This window comes from Lepisosteus oculatus, chromosome 27 (genome assembly GCF_040954835.1).
Source record: "Lepisosteus oculatus isolate fLepOcu1 chromosome 27, fLepOcu1.hap2, whole genome shotgun sequence".
NCBI lineage: Eukaryota > Metazoa > Chordata > Actinopteri > Semionotiformes > Lepisosteidae > Lepisosteus > Lepisosteus oculatus.
The window spans coordinates 5,431,391-5,445,254 of record NC_090722.1 but is presented as its reverse complement, the minus strand read 5'-3'; the positions used below and the strand labels follow the sequence as shown (position 1 = coordinate 5,445,254).

Sequence of the window (13,864 nt, the reverse complement as noted above, 5' to 3'; positions counted from 1 at the left end):
AGGCTTGCTGCTGCTTAAAAGCATGTGTGAGCAATATTTTGAATGTCGGTGCGGACTGCTGTTAGATAATCCATAGTGAAGGACTTAAAGTCTTAATTCCCTATGTACTCTTTTTATGATCCGTTTAGATTTCTTCCTACAGTGTTATGTGACACTGCGGTTTAAAAAAAAAAACTTTAACGAAATGTACAATTGATGTTTGTTTTTCTTTTGCCTTTCATCTTTTCCCCCTTGTCCACGAAGGTGTTGTTTTGACACATGATTCCAATGCATGTTTTAAGCGGTTCGGCTGCAGTCTTAATAACCATGCTGAGCTACAGTACTGGATGGACGTAGGCGAGCTGGATTTCTACCAAAAGGTATGCCGGTGTCTCGTACTGAACCGAGCAACCTCCACCATTCTCCACTGCGAGGGGGAGTGCTGTAGCCTGATTGTTTGAAAGAGTGGGGCTGTAACCCCACAATCCTGGCTCAACTCCACTCTGGGCGGCTCAGTCTGACCTCTCTGAAATTCCCCTTTAATTCCCTGGCAAAGTAAGTTCTCATTCCTCCTCCCCTTTCGCTGGTGCAGAATGGCTTCTCTTTCACCCAGGGGTGGATGCAGTGGGTCTGCTCCTCTCTGTGAGCTTTGGAAGCCTTTGGGATGAGAGGCACTACATGAATATAGAGAATCTTACATGTGATACATGATACATGTGAAAGCCATGTTCCAGCCAAACGGCTGCTTGCTTGCAGAAGCCTAACACAGTGTTCAGCAGTGCCAATGTTTGTACACACCAAAACATGGTTAGGTATTTCCTGGAGGTGTGCTCATTCTTTATCTTCTTGGGAATGTGAAATCCATCCTTTCCCTGCTAACTTCTTCCCGCTTGGAATAGCATGATGTGACGAACACTTGCAGCATATCTGGAAATCCCTGTTTTCTAAGGATCTTATCTGCCAAACAGACATAACAGACATAAATCTGCCCAGACCCCCCGGCGCAGCAGCTTGATCATATTTGTTGGGTAAATTGTGTATTAAGTGATGCGTTTTAATGACCCTCTACACTTCAGAAAAGGAAAGGTTGCTGAAGTTTTTTATTTCGGGAACGTACCGACAGCGGAGTAAGCCGGTCACGTGTCTGGCAATAAATCGCACTCATACTCCGGTGCTCCTGCCATCGGTTCAGCGGGCTAAGAAGCGAGGTGGAGGGGGGTGGGCGGACGTCGGTGTGATGTTTCTTCTTGTACTGAAACACAAAAATAAACCCAGCCAACATTTTCTAAGCGAAAGGCTTTGAGAGAGACAGGGAGAGAGGAATCGTCTAATTAGGGTTCTCACTTCTCCCCTGTCCCCTGCCCACCACAGCTGCCATCGCGCCACCCCCGCTCTCCATACCTGATGATGCGTATTGATCTGCGTCTGATTCACCATCTATCCCCGTCTCGGGCGGCGCTCTCCAGGGTGCTGAACGCAGGAGTGGAGATGGAGCTGTCAGCCCACTCTTAAACAAGAGCGAAGCCCGTTTTTTACCCAGCTGACAACAGGTGATAAAGATGGATGAAAGGGAGACGCTTCTTTTAGTTTTGCGGCTCTCGGCCCCTCTCTCTCCCCCCCCCCACCCCCGCCTGTCCCTCCTGCCTCCCTGCCGGCTCGTTTGTGTGCGCGCCGCCGCCGCGCTCAGAGCTGTGGCCTGGGGAAGGGAAAGTGATAATTAAAGTGCAGCACTGCTCATCCACACCTCCGCAGCTCTCCAGACGCCTGCTCTCGTTGCCGCGGAAGACTTGGTGATTCTTTCTGTGTGGGTGGTGTGGTGGCTCCTGGGTTCGATCCTGGGTTGGTGTGCCCGTCCGTGTGGAGTCTGCATGTGTCCCCCCTCGTTTGCATGGGTTTTCTTCCAGCGGCGGCGGTTTCCTCTTGCCTCTCCAGGGACTGACTCAGCTCATCTGGATCCCCATCGAGGCGGGAGGCCTGCAGTGCCTGAGCATGGAAGGGGCCGATTTCCCCTGCCGATCTCCCCTGCAAGAAAGGGGAGAAATACGTCTGCGGCGCCCGATTCCCCGCAGCAGGGCCGTGACTGTGCCAGCTCTCTTACTCTTCAGGGCGCTCCGTGCCGGGAGGTGCCCCCCTCGGTCTGGCAACGAGACGGAGCCGAGCCGGGGCGCTGGGCAGGGCGGGGCCTGGCAGCAGCACATAACCAGACCCGTGAGAGCGATGCCCCTTGTGTTTGTGTGAGGGGGCCAGGAGGGCCAGGGAAGTAGGGGTTATCACTCTTCTTTCCTCCTTTCCGAGCTCTTTCTTTCTCTCGCCCCCACCGCCAGGCCCAGCCAGCGTGTGGGAGTCTGAATGATCTTCCTCTCTCTCTCGCGTTCTTAAATCTCCTCCCTGGGGAGAGAGGAGCAGGGGATCGAACCTGCAATCTTGGCGTGACCAGCACCGTGCTCTAACCCACTGAGCTGACCGGGAGGAGGATCGGTGCCGTTTCAGGCGGCAACACTCCGCTCGGAGCGCGGGAGGAGGTGAAGTCCCTCAGGGAGCGAGATCCCGCCGTCACTGACGGGAGGGCCATGTGCGTGTGGAACTGCGTGTTTGTTGTTTTTTTTACCAGTCCTGTTGAAACGGCCTCCGTTTTGAAGCAGAGCGGCGCCAACCTCCTGTGTGAGCGGCCGCGTCTGGCCCTGCGGGATGCACGAGGCCGATTCGCCAGGCAGCGCACTGCTTTCTGGGACCCCGTAAGCACACACCACCGCCACAAGGGTGGCGGTAGCAATTTTCCCCATCATTTCCCCATCAGCGCCCCTCATTCCTGCTGAGACCAGGGCTGCTGCGTTTGCAGGCCTTCGGTCCAGCTCAGCTCTTCCTGACCTCAGTCGGCTCGTTCGTGGCTTAATTGGCTTTATTGGAGCTTCAGGTGCTGCTGCTTTTGAGAGACCTAGGATAGCTGCAGACCCCCCCCATGACTGGGGCTGGACCACCCCTTTCTCTCGGCGATATCCGTCCCAGCAGTGCAACAAAACTAACTCCTGAGAGCTGGAAGCAGAAACTGTTTTCTCTTTATCACCTCTCTCCTCCTCTGTCTCTGTCCTCCCTCCCCCCCCCTCTCTCTCTCTCCCACCCGGTTTCTTGGCTCCAGCGCAGTGGGTGCAGGTGACACGCAGCGTTCCCAGGATCTATTTGGGGGTGTATCCATGGCAACAAGCTGTAATGTTAAAAATAGAGGTGGGGCGACTGTCAGTCATGCAGGCTGTGCTCAGACACTGCCTGGCGCTCGTGGCAGGAGCGCGTGTTTAATGCATTTGGCTTTTAAAAAAAAAAAGGCGTTTTTGATGGCGCAGCATAGGGGGCGCGATTAGCATTTCTGAACCTTGGCTTGAAATATTTTTCGCTTGTGCGGGGGAGACAGTTCCTCCTGCCTGACTGCTGTTGCTAACAATGCGTCACTGAGGGAACCCCCTCACCCCCCACCCCGGGGCGCCAGACCCGCGGCAGCCGAGCGAACGCAGGTGTCCGGAGTCCCAGCCGTCCCTGCGCTCTCTTAACCAGGTTTTGATCAGACATTGCCCACGTGTCAGCCAGTCCGCGTGCCACGAAGCAAATACTGGCAGATACTGGTCTGTCATCACAGGCTTTCCTCTTAATTAATGCCCTGTGATCAAAACTGTAGGCACCGCAGAGCCAGCACGAGCTGAGGCCATGCCAGGGTGCCAGCAGACTATCTGCTTCCCTGTGCCCATCGCCTTCTTCGCCATGTTCACCAGATGGATTGCAACTCTGCCTCGGCAAGCCAGATACGGTAGCCCCTATCTGCCTCGGCAGCATGCTGTCTGCGGAAGAGCGAAAATAAATTCTTTCGGCGAGGGCCTGAGCCAAGCTGTGAAATAACGGTCTCCTCCAAATGAAAATGTAAATAAAAAAAAGCATTCCTACTGTACCAGACAGCTCACAGCTTGTCAGCTAATGCTCCTTCCGTAAGCCTGGGCTAGCCTGCTCGGCTTTTCCAAAGGCATTGTTCCTCTCCGGCACGCACGGGATTTCTTCCTGGGGGGCTCGGCAGAGAGAGAGACAGAATTCGAACGTTAGGCCAGCAAATTCGTCCTCCTCCGTGTGGAGTGGCCAATCCAGTCCACTGGAATGCTGCATGTCTGGGAGAGGAGGGATGATACTGGAGCACCCGGAGACAATCCACACGGCCAGGAGGAGAACGTGCAAACTCCTCACAAACAGACACCTCAAACCAAAGCAGAACCCGGAGCCTGGAGCTGTGAGGTCTGGACAGTTCCTGGTCTTAAACCAGGAACAGTGGGGAACCGTGAAAGGGCATCCTTAGAGATGAGGATAATCAAAATCCAAAATTAATTAACGGGAAAAGGTAGGTAGTTACCCAGAATTCATTTAATATCAGGGACTGGTTTAAACGTTCAGGAAAAAGAAGAAATGCAAACTTAATGCTCAATATATCTCTTTTAATTATAAAACCAAAGAAACAAAATGCAAAACACTTGGAAAAATATTACAGATTGAAAATAGGCTGGACCATAGAAGTAAACAGCAGAATAAATCAGACTCGAGGAGCTGACAATGAGCTACGAACACCGAGACACAGCTTGTGAACACAGGGTCAGCTTTCTGCTGCACTCTGGTAACACCTGCAGTAAAGACCCTTGTTCACATTCAGTTAAAGCACACAGAGTGCGCACAATTGTGATGGATGCTAGGGCTGCCAGCAGGGTTAGGTAGGGTTACAGTATGACCCGGCCCAGACTGGACCAGCGATCTCTGGACTGTAGGGTTACAGTGTGACCCGGCCCAGACTGGACCAGCGATCTCTGGACTGTAGGGTTACAGTGTGACCCGGCCCAGACTGGACCAGCAATCTCTGGACTGTAGGGTTACAGTGTGACCCAGACTGGACCAGTGACCTCTGGACTGTAGGCTTACAGTGTGACCCGGCCCAGACCGGACCAGGGATCTCTGGACTGTAGGGTTACAGTACAGCCCAGACCAGACCAGCGCTCTCTGGACTGTAGGGTTACAGTGTGACCCGGCCCAGACTGGACCAGCGATCTCTGGACTGTAGGGCTACAATATGCCCAAACTGGAACCTGGTTTAAACAACAAGGAAGGACAAATCTATTTTTGTGGCTCCTTTTGCTCTTCTTGCTTGGTGGCTGTTTTGTTTCTAATAAAAAACACTAAACGTTATTGTCTGCAGACTGCATGCTTAGGAAACGGAGGAATTAAGGAAAAATAACAAAGGGAGATTTGAGAGGATGAAACGCGTATTTGCATTCAGAAGAAAAGTAGGAGTAGAAAAAGAAAACCGGAACTGAGATTTAGTCCGAGTTTAGTTGAGTTTGAGTCCGGAGCAGAAAGGGGCTCAGTGCTGTCTGATTGCCCAGTGGGGTTATTCAGCACGACGGAGCCAAGCAGTGCTGGTGCTGTATATTTGCCTGGCCTGTTTGCTCCAGGCGACTGACTGCGAATCAAATATGAAAAGTGCAACTGCATTAGAAATGCAATTTTAAGTCATCCAAGTAGAGAAAAATAAAAAAAATGTCTCCGACTGGCAGCCCTAGTTAATGCACATCTTTAGCTCCCCGCGGAGGTGGAGGATGAGGTTCCTCAGACAGACGTCGCAATAGAAATCCCAGTGACCCGACTTGTGGTGTCCCCTGTCATAATACTGCTGTTTCTCCGCCTGCTAACCTGTAAACAAGCTACTTTTGTAAGGCATAAGAGCTCACGAGCCAGGTTGAGCTAACAAGCCGGGCTGAGCAAACGAGGCCGAGGGAGGGGGGCAGCCGCCGGATTGAGAAGGGAATAAAACCGCCTCCGCGGCTTGGTCCCGCTGGGGCTGCTGCAGGAAGCCGGGTGAGAAAGCCGCCCCCTGGAGGGGGTTTTAGCTCCTCTTGTGCCACCTGCGTTCTGATCCGCCGCCGTGCGGCGCTCAACCTGACTCGTCACTGCACCCCCCCCCACGAGCAGACCTGCAGGGGGAGCCCAAGAGCAGACCAAAGCGGCTGGTCGGGCAGCCGTCGCGCGCGGTATGACCATTTTAACAACGACCTGGGAGGAGAGCGCACCCCCGTCTCCACCCCCTGCAGCACGATTACATGATCGCGGCCCTCCCTCCTTCCGCCCCCCGCTGCCTCAGCTCTCTGGCTCTTCCCTCTTTAAAGGGAGGATAGGGGGGGATTCCAGCAGCCCCCGACTGGAGCCAGGTGAGTAACCCCCAAAAAGCTCACTCTCCGAATGGTGCCTTCTTCTCCGCCTGAATCGAAGTTTGACCCTGGGCTGAGTTTGACCCTCTCCCCTCGCAAATTACCCATCAGTTAAGGCCACAAGTCCCGTTCAGATGAGAAGCCGTTTTGTTACTTGATTAGAGCCAGACAGCAAAACAGATTCCATATTCCGGCAATGCCAGGAAATCCCCATTTACCTCTCAAGCTGGGCAAAACTGTTTCCTTCTCACGTTTCCCGCCCGCTGCTCTTCGGCTCCCACCTTGTCAAATCTCTTTATACTGGCGGCCCAACCCCCCGCCCCGCCTGCACAAACTCGACAGAGGTATACGAGAAATCGTTGGTGTGCAGCTCCTCCGCGGTCTCCCTCCCAGAGGCCCCTGCTTCCTGCCTCGCTGCCCACGCTTCTGCAATCGAAGGGGGCCAAGGCTGGAATCGGGATACCTGCAGGGATGAGCCCACTCTCGCCACCGTGAGGAGGTCGGAGAATAAAGATTTAAAAACATGTAAACATTGAAACTCTTAATACACAGAGTCCTCCGATCCCTGTATTTTATACCTGTATTTTAAGACCCTCATCCCTGCAAGGGATCACCCAACCGAATTTACTTGGCCTCCTGGCGGGGGGACGTTTTTATCGCCCCCTTCTTGTACAAATACATCTCAGGACACGTTCACTGTTGTAGTTTTATGATTGCCTGGAGCATCGTTACAATCTTAGAGGAGTCTAATGAACCTTTTAAAACTGGATGCCATAAATTGCACCACAAGACAAGTGAAATACTGAACAGCCCAAGATCTCCAGGTGCAATATGTCCGGGGAGGAATGACTGACTCGGCTTCGACAGAGAGGGGCATCACAATCACTGTCGGTGTCCTTGTGCTTCCAGTGTTGACCACTTCCCTAACGAATCATATTACAAGACCCTTCCAGCGTTCGTACTGTGATGCAGCCCCGCACTGAGTTGCGTGATCTGCAAAGCTGGGATTTTCAACATGGATTCTCTTCCTGCAGTTTTGCAGTTTTCCTCTGCTTCCCACAAGGATCCTACCCCATAGAGCGCAGATTAGGGCAGCATCCTCTCTCACGATCATCCCTCCTTGCTCTCACCAGAATGCTCCAAACTTTAAAGACCAAAGAGACATTTGATTTTAGTTTCTTTTGCACAAGGCGACTGACATGTGACATGTACACAATTTACCTCAATAACGTCATGTGACCAGCAGGTCACGAATCGTTGAAACTAAAGCTGACATTTTCCTACACGAGGGCAGCTAATATGCACGTCTCCTGCAGCCACCAGGGCGGCGACATTTTGTTTGCCCAGTAGCACATTGAAACCACAGTGGCCCGTTTGCTTGGTTCTTGGAGTTCTTGGGCCATTGTGTCATTCCTGTATTCCTCCCTCTCTCTTGTCCTCCTCTGCTACCAATCCCGGCGCTCCTCTGGGAGACCGGGATTTCCTTTCGGATCAGGCAGAGGGGCTGCAAGGCTCGCTCTCCTCTGTCTCTCAGGCAATGCGGTAATCGAAAGTGTCCTTCTCCATGTAGTCTGTCCAGGTGGATGAGGGCATACTGCGATAGGGGTCCAGCAGGATCCGGAAGCAGCGTACAATCAGGAGGCCGAGAAAGATGAAGAGGAGGAAGACGAAGACAAAGGCAGCCTTCTGCTCCAGGGTCAGAGAGGAAGGGACGGGGAGGGCCGCGCCCGAGGCAGACAGGGTGCTGCTCAGGAGCTCCTCCGCCATCTTGGGAGTGGCAGTTACCACCCACCCTGGGGGGAAGGTGCGTGTCTTAGGCGGCCATCTTGGGAGTGGCTAGGAACTGCGTTGCCGGAGGCTCCTGTGGGAAAAGCAACAGATGAAACAATATTACTACACTTTAAACTGTCTGCTCCACAGCGGATCAGAGCGAAACCATGGTGAGCCAAAAGAAACAGAAACAATTTTAATCCCAAGGTGAAAACGGGACAACCTTACTGCACCATTTCAAGAAAATTAAAAGCACGATTCTGCCCCTAGTTTCCCAATTCAGTCTGTAAGCCCTCACTCTATACGTGTTGACTGGGGCCTCTGGGAATTATTCTCCGAGCTGCTTCCTGTTGCTCATTCAAGTTTCAGTCCTGCTTGTCTCCAGTGCAGCATTAATCACTTCTGAGTCGTATGTGGCCCCATCTATAACCACACAGCAGCTCGGAGACACTAGACAACAAATAACGATTGTGGTCTCGGTGTCTCGGCTCCTGACTGCTCCGTGCGTCTGGCTGCGGAGAGGGCGCCCCCACCTTCGTGAACCAGTGTCCCTGTCCCGCTGGGTGACAGGGAGCGGAGACGCCTCGCAAACTCCAAAATGAGCGCCTTGCATTCTATCCCAGATCCAATACCTCTTGCTCAAGCCCATCCCCCTCTTCCCAGCCTTCAGTCCCAAAAGACGATCGGCTGGCTTGTAGTCTCCAGACAGCTGCTCTCTCCTTGCCCCCATTTCTAAGCCCCTCAAATGCTTGGCGCTGTGTCCATGCCAACAATCATCCCACTTGCCTTGGTCCACATGATCTCTCCATCACTTAATCTGGCTTTTAATTGAGCTGATAATTAACTTCATTAAACTTTTTTTTTTTTAATTGAGGGTAGGCAGGCGTCTCCAAGCACTGAAGAGCTGGAAACAAAAAAAGAGCAGACTGAGAAGATTATTAGCTCCATTTAAGGGTTTAATTAAAGAACTTTAGAAGAGGCGAAATTCAAATTGGACAGGGGAAACCAGGCTCCACTGTATAGTTCTGACGGCACTCATATCCATTCTTCCATGAATTAAAACAAGATTACTTGGGCCAGTAGTATACATCCTAGCACTCATGGATTCATGAGGAACTGGGAAGTAGCTGACTGCATCACTGGTTTTGACACCGATAGAAATAAATACCAGTACAGGTCTGCCTTAGAGATGTATGGTTTTAAAATGCTTTGACAGCTTCTTGCTTGTTCTTGACTGCAAATTAGGATTGCCTGTGTTGTGCCAAAGTCTCTTGGCTTTAGGGTACAGTATGTCCCACCCCAGACTGGACCAGCGATCTCTGGACTGTAGGGTTACAGTGTGACCCGGCCCAGACTGGACCAGCGAGCTCTGGACTGTAGGGTTACAGTGTGACCCAGACTGGACCAGCGATCTCTGGACTGTAGGGTTACAGTGTGACCCAGACTGGACCAGCGATCTCTGGACTGTAGGGTTACAGTGTGACCCAGACTGGACCAGTGATCTTTGGACTGTAGGGTTACATTACAACCTATCTGTGTACTTTAGGGTTACAATATGATAAAATATACTCTGAAACTACCAAGCACTGAAGAGCTCAAAACAACAAATATCTCAGCCGGTTCAAACAGTAAGAAAATTCAAATTTCTATTTTATAAATGGACCCTGTCTGTCTATGCTAAAAAATGTTATTGTCTGCCGAAATTCCTGATTTACGACCAAGAAAAGGGAGCAAATGAGGAAAAACAACAAAGGGGACATGACAAAATGACAACCAGCACTGTAATTAGTGCTTCAAAGCCATGTGCCCTACAGGAGTTTGAGCACGGAGCCAGCTGGCCTTGCTAAGCAAGCAGTTCTGGTACTGCGTGGTATTTATTTGCCTGGACCATTTGTTCCAGGCAAGGATGAAATAAATACAGTGCAACAGCATGATAGTTCCTGAAACATTTCTACCTCATTATCTTAAAGAAGAAGAGGAACGACTTCTGGTTTGGTGGTGACCCTGGAGAGCGCTATAGGAGTGTCCTGGACACTCTCACTGGAGAACTTCATTAATTAACTGAATTGATCACTGCGCTAATTGGTTGGGCTGGACACACAATTCCTGGGTCTTTATCCCCATCAAGACTCGAGTCTTTTTCAGACTCTTGCAGAGAAGCAGCACGAGGACGATGCAGCACGAGGACCGTGCAGCAGTGCGCAGCAGTGGGGGGGGTTAAAGTCTTTGACAGACGTGACGGCTGGGGCCGACTGCCTCAGTCGGAGCAAGGCGCAGCCCCCTTGATCAGAGACACAGCAGGGGTGTCAGCTGCAGGGATTCGAACCCGTGGCCGCCCCCGCCCCCTCAAAAGCCTGGCGCTCGCCATCTCTGTGCCTCACCGCGGGCGACGTGTGCAGCCGCACAGAGGAGCCTGCGCTGTGTGGATGCTGCCACTTCAGGATGAAACAGACATGGGATCTCCTGATGTCCCCGATACCTGTGACAGTAATCACAGCTCGTCTGGGCTCCTGTGTGGGCGCTGGAATGAATAACCGGCGGTTTCTGCAGTTGTGCGGCGAGCATGCAGCGCACACTCACCCAGCGACGGCCGCGTTACATAACTGTTGCAGCAGCCCAGGCCCTGGAAGCCTGAGCCTGCTGTGCATCTGTTGATCACACACACACACAAAAGAAACGACGCTGCAAGCGAGGCTCTCCTGGCAGAGTCATACAGGGAGGCGGCCTCAACCCTGCTGGGCGACAGAACCGGCCGCCTCGTGCTTCCCTTTTGCAACCCGGATGATTTGCATGATGGGGCGCCACGGCCATGATGTCATTTCCTCACTCGAGCGCTATAAATACCGTCCGTGATCCCCTTCTCTCCCTCGCACTCGTCCTCTGCGCCCCGCCTCCACCTGCGCAGCTGGCCCCCTGGGTCATTCCCCTCTTCCGCAGGGGGGATCCCAGCCTCCTCGTCCCCCGGCCAGGAGGGTTAGGCCAAGCTGCTGTACCCCTAAATGCTCGATAAGCCTTTCCATCTGTCTAATGGCCGCCGTTCCTTCAGTGAACAATATGTGGGGCATCGGCATAGTTTGGAATGAGCGACGAGGGCGGGACAGGAGCGTACAACAGTAGCTGGCGTTGCCGTAGCGCCGGCCTGTCCGTCGAACTCATCCGTGGGCTTTCTTTGAACGTCAGCCCAACGTCCCTGTAAAATCTATTTCAGTGCAGCTCCTGGGGAAGAAGATCTTCCTGGTGGATCAAACGTGTTGATTAGAAAAGAAGCCCTCTACAAGATGGAGGGAGGAAAGAGCTGGGAATATCCCGGAGCCGCCACGCTGCCGGAAGGGAGCGAGCCGAGATCAGATTGGACACCCCTCTAGGAAGAGCGCAAGGCATTAGTGGGGTAGCCCACCGCCTTCACCCCCCCGGCCACCGGGCGTGCGCCCCCGCAGGTAAGACCCCAGAGGCTCCGGACGGCAAGGTTGGGGGTTCGAATGCTGGGTGGGACACTGCCGATGAGTTCTGGGGAGAGGAGCTCCCAATGCCCACGCCGCCAATGAGAACCTGTTCTCAACTGACCCGCTGTGGACACATACGGCATTTAGTTAAAATAAAACGTAAAATACGCAAGGAAGCTGTTGGGGGACAGGCAGGTCTTTTCATTGGAAAGAGAACACCACACACATCAATGGCAGGCGGGGCCCGTCCTCTCAAAGCTGCGCACTTTGAGGTTATATTTACATTTCTGCCAATGAAGTCCCTCATCTGACTTCTCGCAATCGCTACAAGAGAGCCTGGAGACACGCCTGGTCGCACAGAAGCCTTCCTTTTCGCTAGGCGCTGATCCTCGACGGCTTAATGAAGTCAGGTTTCAAGGATCACGAGATTTTACAGAACAAAAAAATAGAGATGTGTGTGACGGGGGGCGGGGTGTAGGGGGACTGATCTCGAAATTTAACCCTGGAGAGATCTGGGCAGGGAGAGAATCGCTGATTGCAGAGAGACGGACCGAGATAAACACAGACAGGCTGACCGACACAAACACAGACAGGCTGACTGACACAAACACAGACAGGCTGACTGACAGACACAAACACAGGTGGACTGACCAACAGACACAAACACAGGCATACTGACCAACACAGACACAAACACAGACAGGGTGACCGACAGACAGACACAAACACAGGCGGACTGACCGACAGACAAACACAGGCGGATTGACCGACAGACACAAACACAGACGGATTGACCGACAGACACAAACACAGACAGGCTGACCGACAGACACAAACACAGGTGGACTGACCGACAGACACAAACACAGACAGGCTGACAGACAGACACAAACACAGGTGGACTGACCGACAGACAGACACAAACACAGGTGGACTGACCGACAGACACACAGGCGGATTGACCGACAGACATAAACACAGACAGGCTGTCAGATAGACAGACTGTCACACAAACACAGGGAGAATGACAGACTGCCACACAGACAGACAAACAGAGGGACTGACTGACACAAATACAAACAGATCGACAGACACAAACACAGACAGACTGTCAAGACAGATGGGCTGTCACACAAACAAACACAGGCAGACTGTCAGACAGACACAAACACAGGGAAATGACAAACAGCAGGAGAATTAGGGACACAAACACAGACAGACTGACAGGCGCTGACGGACACTGAGACAGACAGACGGACTGGACACACACACAAAGCTGAGGGCTGGGGCAGACAAACACCTTTCGCTTTGCGCAAGAGCAGCTGCTTCACGTCTCCAGCCCTTTCCAGAACGCGCCCCAGTACCGGCAGAGACACTGGGGTTCTGCTGGCCCCCTCGCCCACCCACAAGCCCCGGGAGGACCACAACGACCAGGCAGGACCACCTCTGCGCAACTTTGCAAAGAAAATAACACAACAGGTGTGGAATCTATGCTGTCAGAACCTGTGAATGGATTGATTTGAACTCTCTCTCTCACACACACAAAAACAGCTGCACTATATATACACAGCATATGTGCACACACCTCAGCTAGACAACGAGTTGACTGGAAAACCGAAAATCAGAAGCCAGGTGGAAGTCAAATTCCTGATTCTTCATGTTCAGCGAATTTTGAAAACGCGTTTTTTACAGCGGGTCCGCATCCCGCACAGAGCAGGCAGGAGAGTCTGGCGTCTGGCGCACACCGACAATGCAGCAGGCAGGTGGACTCGGTACAGAGGCACTTGCACGCCGAGGATCTCGCCGGGCATTCAGTTATACAACCCTGCTGCATGCCAGGAGCTCGGGGCTGCCCTGCCCGCGGCCCCACATCGGGGGTGACGTTGGGGCGCCTGCCGTAGAGAAGCGCCCCCCATCCTTCGGTCAGTTTCGCCTGCACAGTCCCCCGCCCCCCCCCCAAAAAAAACAACCCAAAAAGCTCCTGTTGTTTTACAGCGGAGCCCTCCTGTCCCGGGTCTGCCGATTACGCGCACTACCGGCCGCTTACCTGCGTGTTGCTCTGCGGGAGGAGTACTGTAGCCACTTGTCTCCCGATCAACAGGCTGAGATTTCCCGTCCCCGTTGAGATGACGGCTGCAGGACTTTTTCTTCGTTTTATATACCCCCTAGCCCTGCTTATTTCCCTCTCTCTCTCTCTCTCTCAGCCCTCTCTCTCTCTCCCTTTATCCATCCATCCCTCCCAATTCCTCTCTCGAATCTCCTATCTCCCTCCACCCATAGTTTTTTTTTTCCTTCCCTCGACAAGAAGAGGAGCTAGCGGTGTCTCGTCGCCCATGGCAACCAGTTGCTATGGCGATCCTGCGAGGCGATTCATTTGCCGTTTTTTTCCCCCTATTTTGGGGGGCTGCTGGTGTTGGTGGTGGGGGCGGGGGGGGGTTGTTTTGTTGT

The 13,864-nt window shown here is 52.9% G+C and overlaps 1 protein-coding gene across 1 annotated transcript; it reads right to left on the bottom strand.

Annotated features, from left to right (window-relative positions):
• Positions 1 to 4,430: 4,430 nt before the first annotated feature.
• On the bottom strand, positions 4,431 to 13,786 carry LOC138225269 (cortexin-3). The gene is made up of 2 exons (XM_069184917.1): positions 13,464 to 13,786; positions 4,431 to 8,064 (listed from the first exon to the last, which is right to left on the bottom strand). Exon 2 carries the CDS (start codon positions 7,968 to 7,970, stop codon positions 7,734 to 7,736), a length of 237 nt encoding a protein of 78 aa, XP_069041018.1. The 5' UTR covers positions 7,971 to 8,064; positions 13,464 to 13,786; the 3' UTR covers positions 4,431 to 7,733.
• Between the last annotated feature and the right edge of the window lie 78 nt (positions 13,787 to 13,864).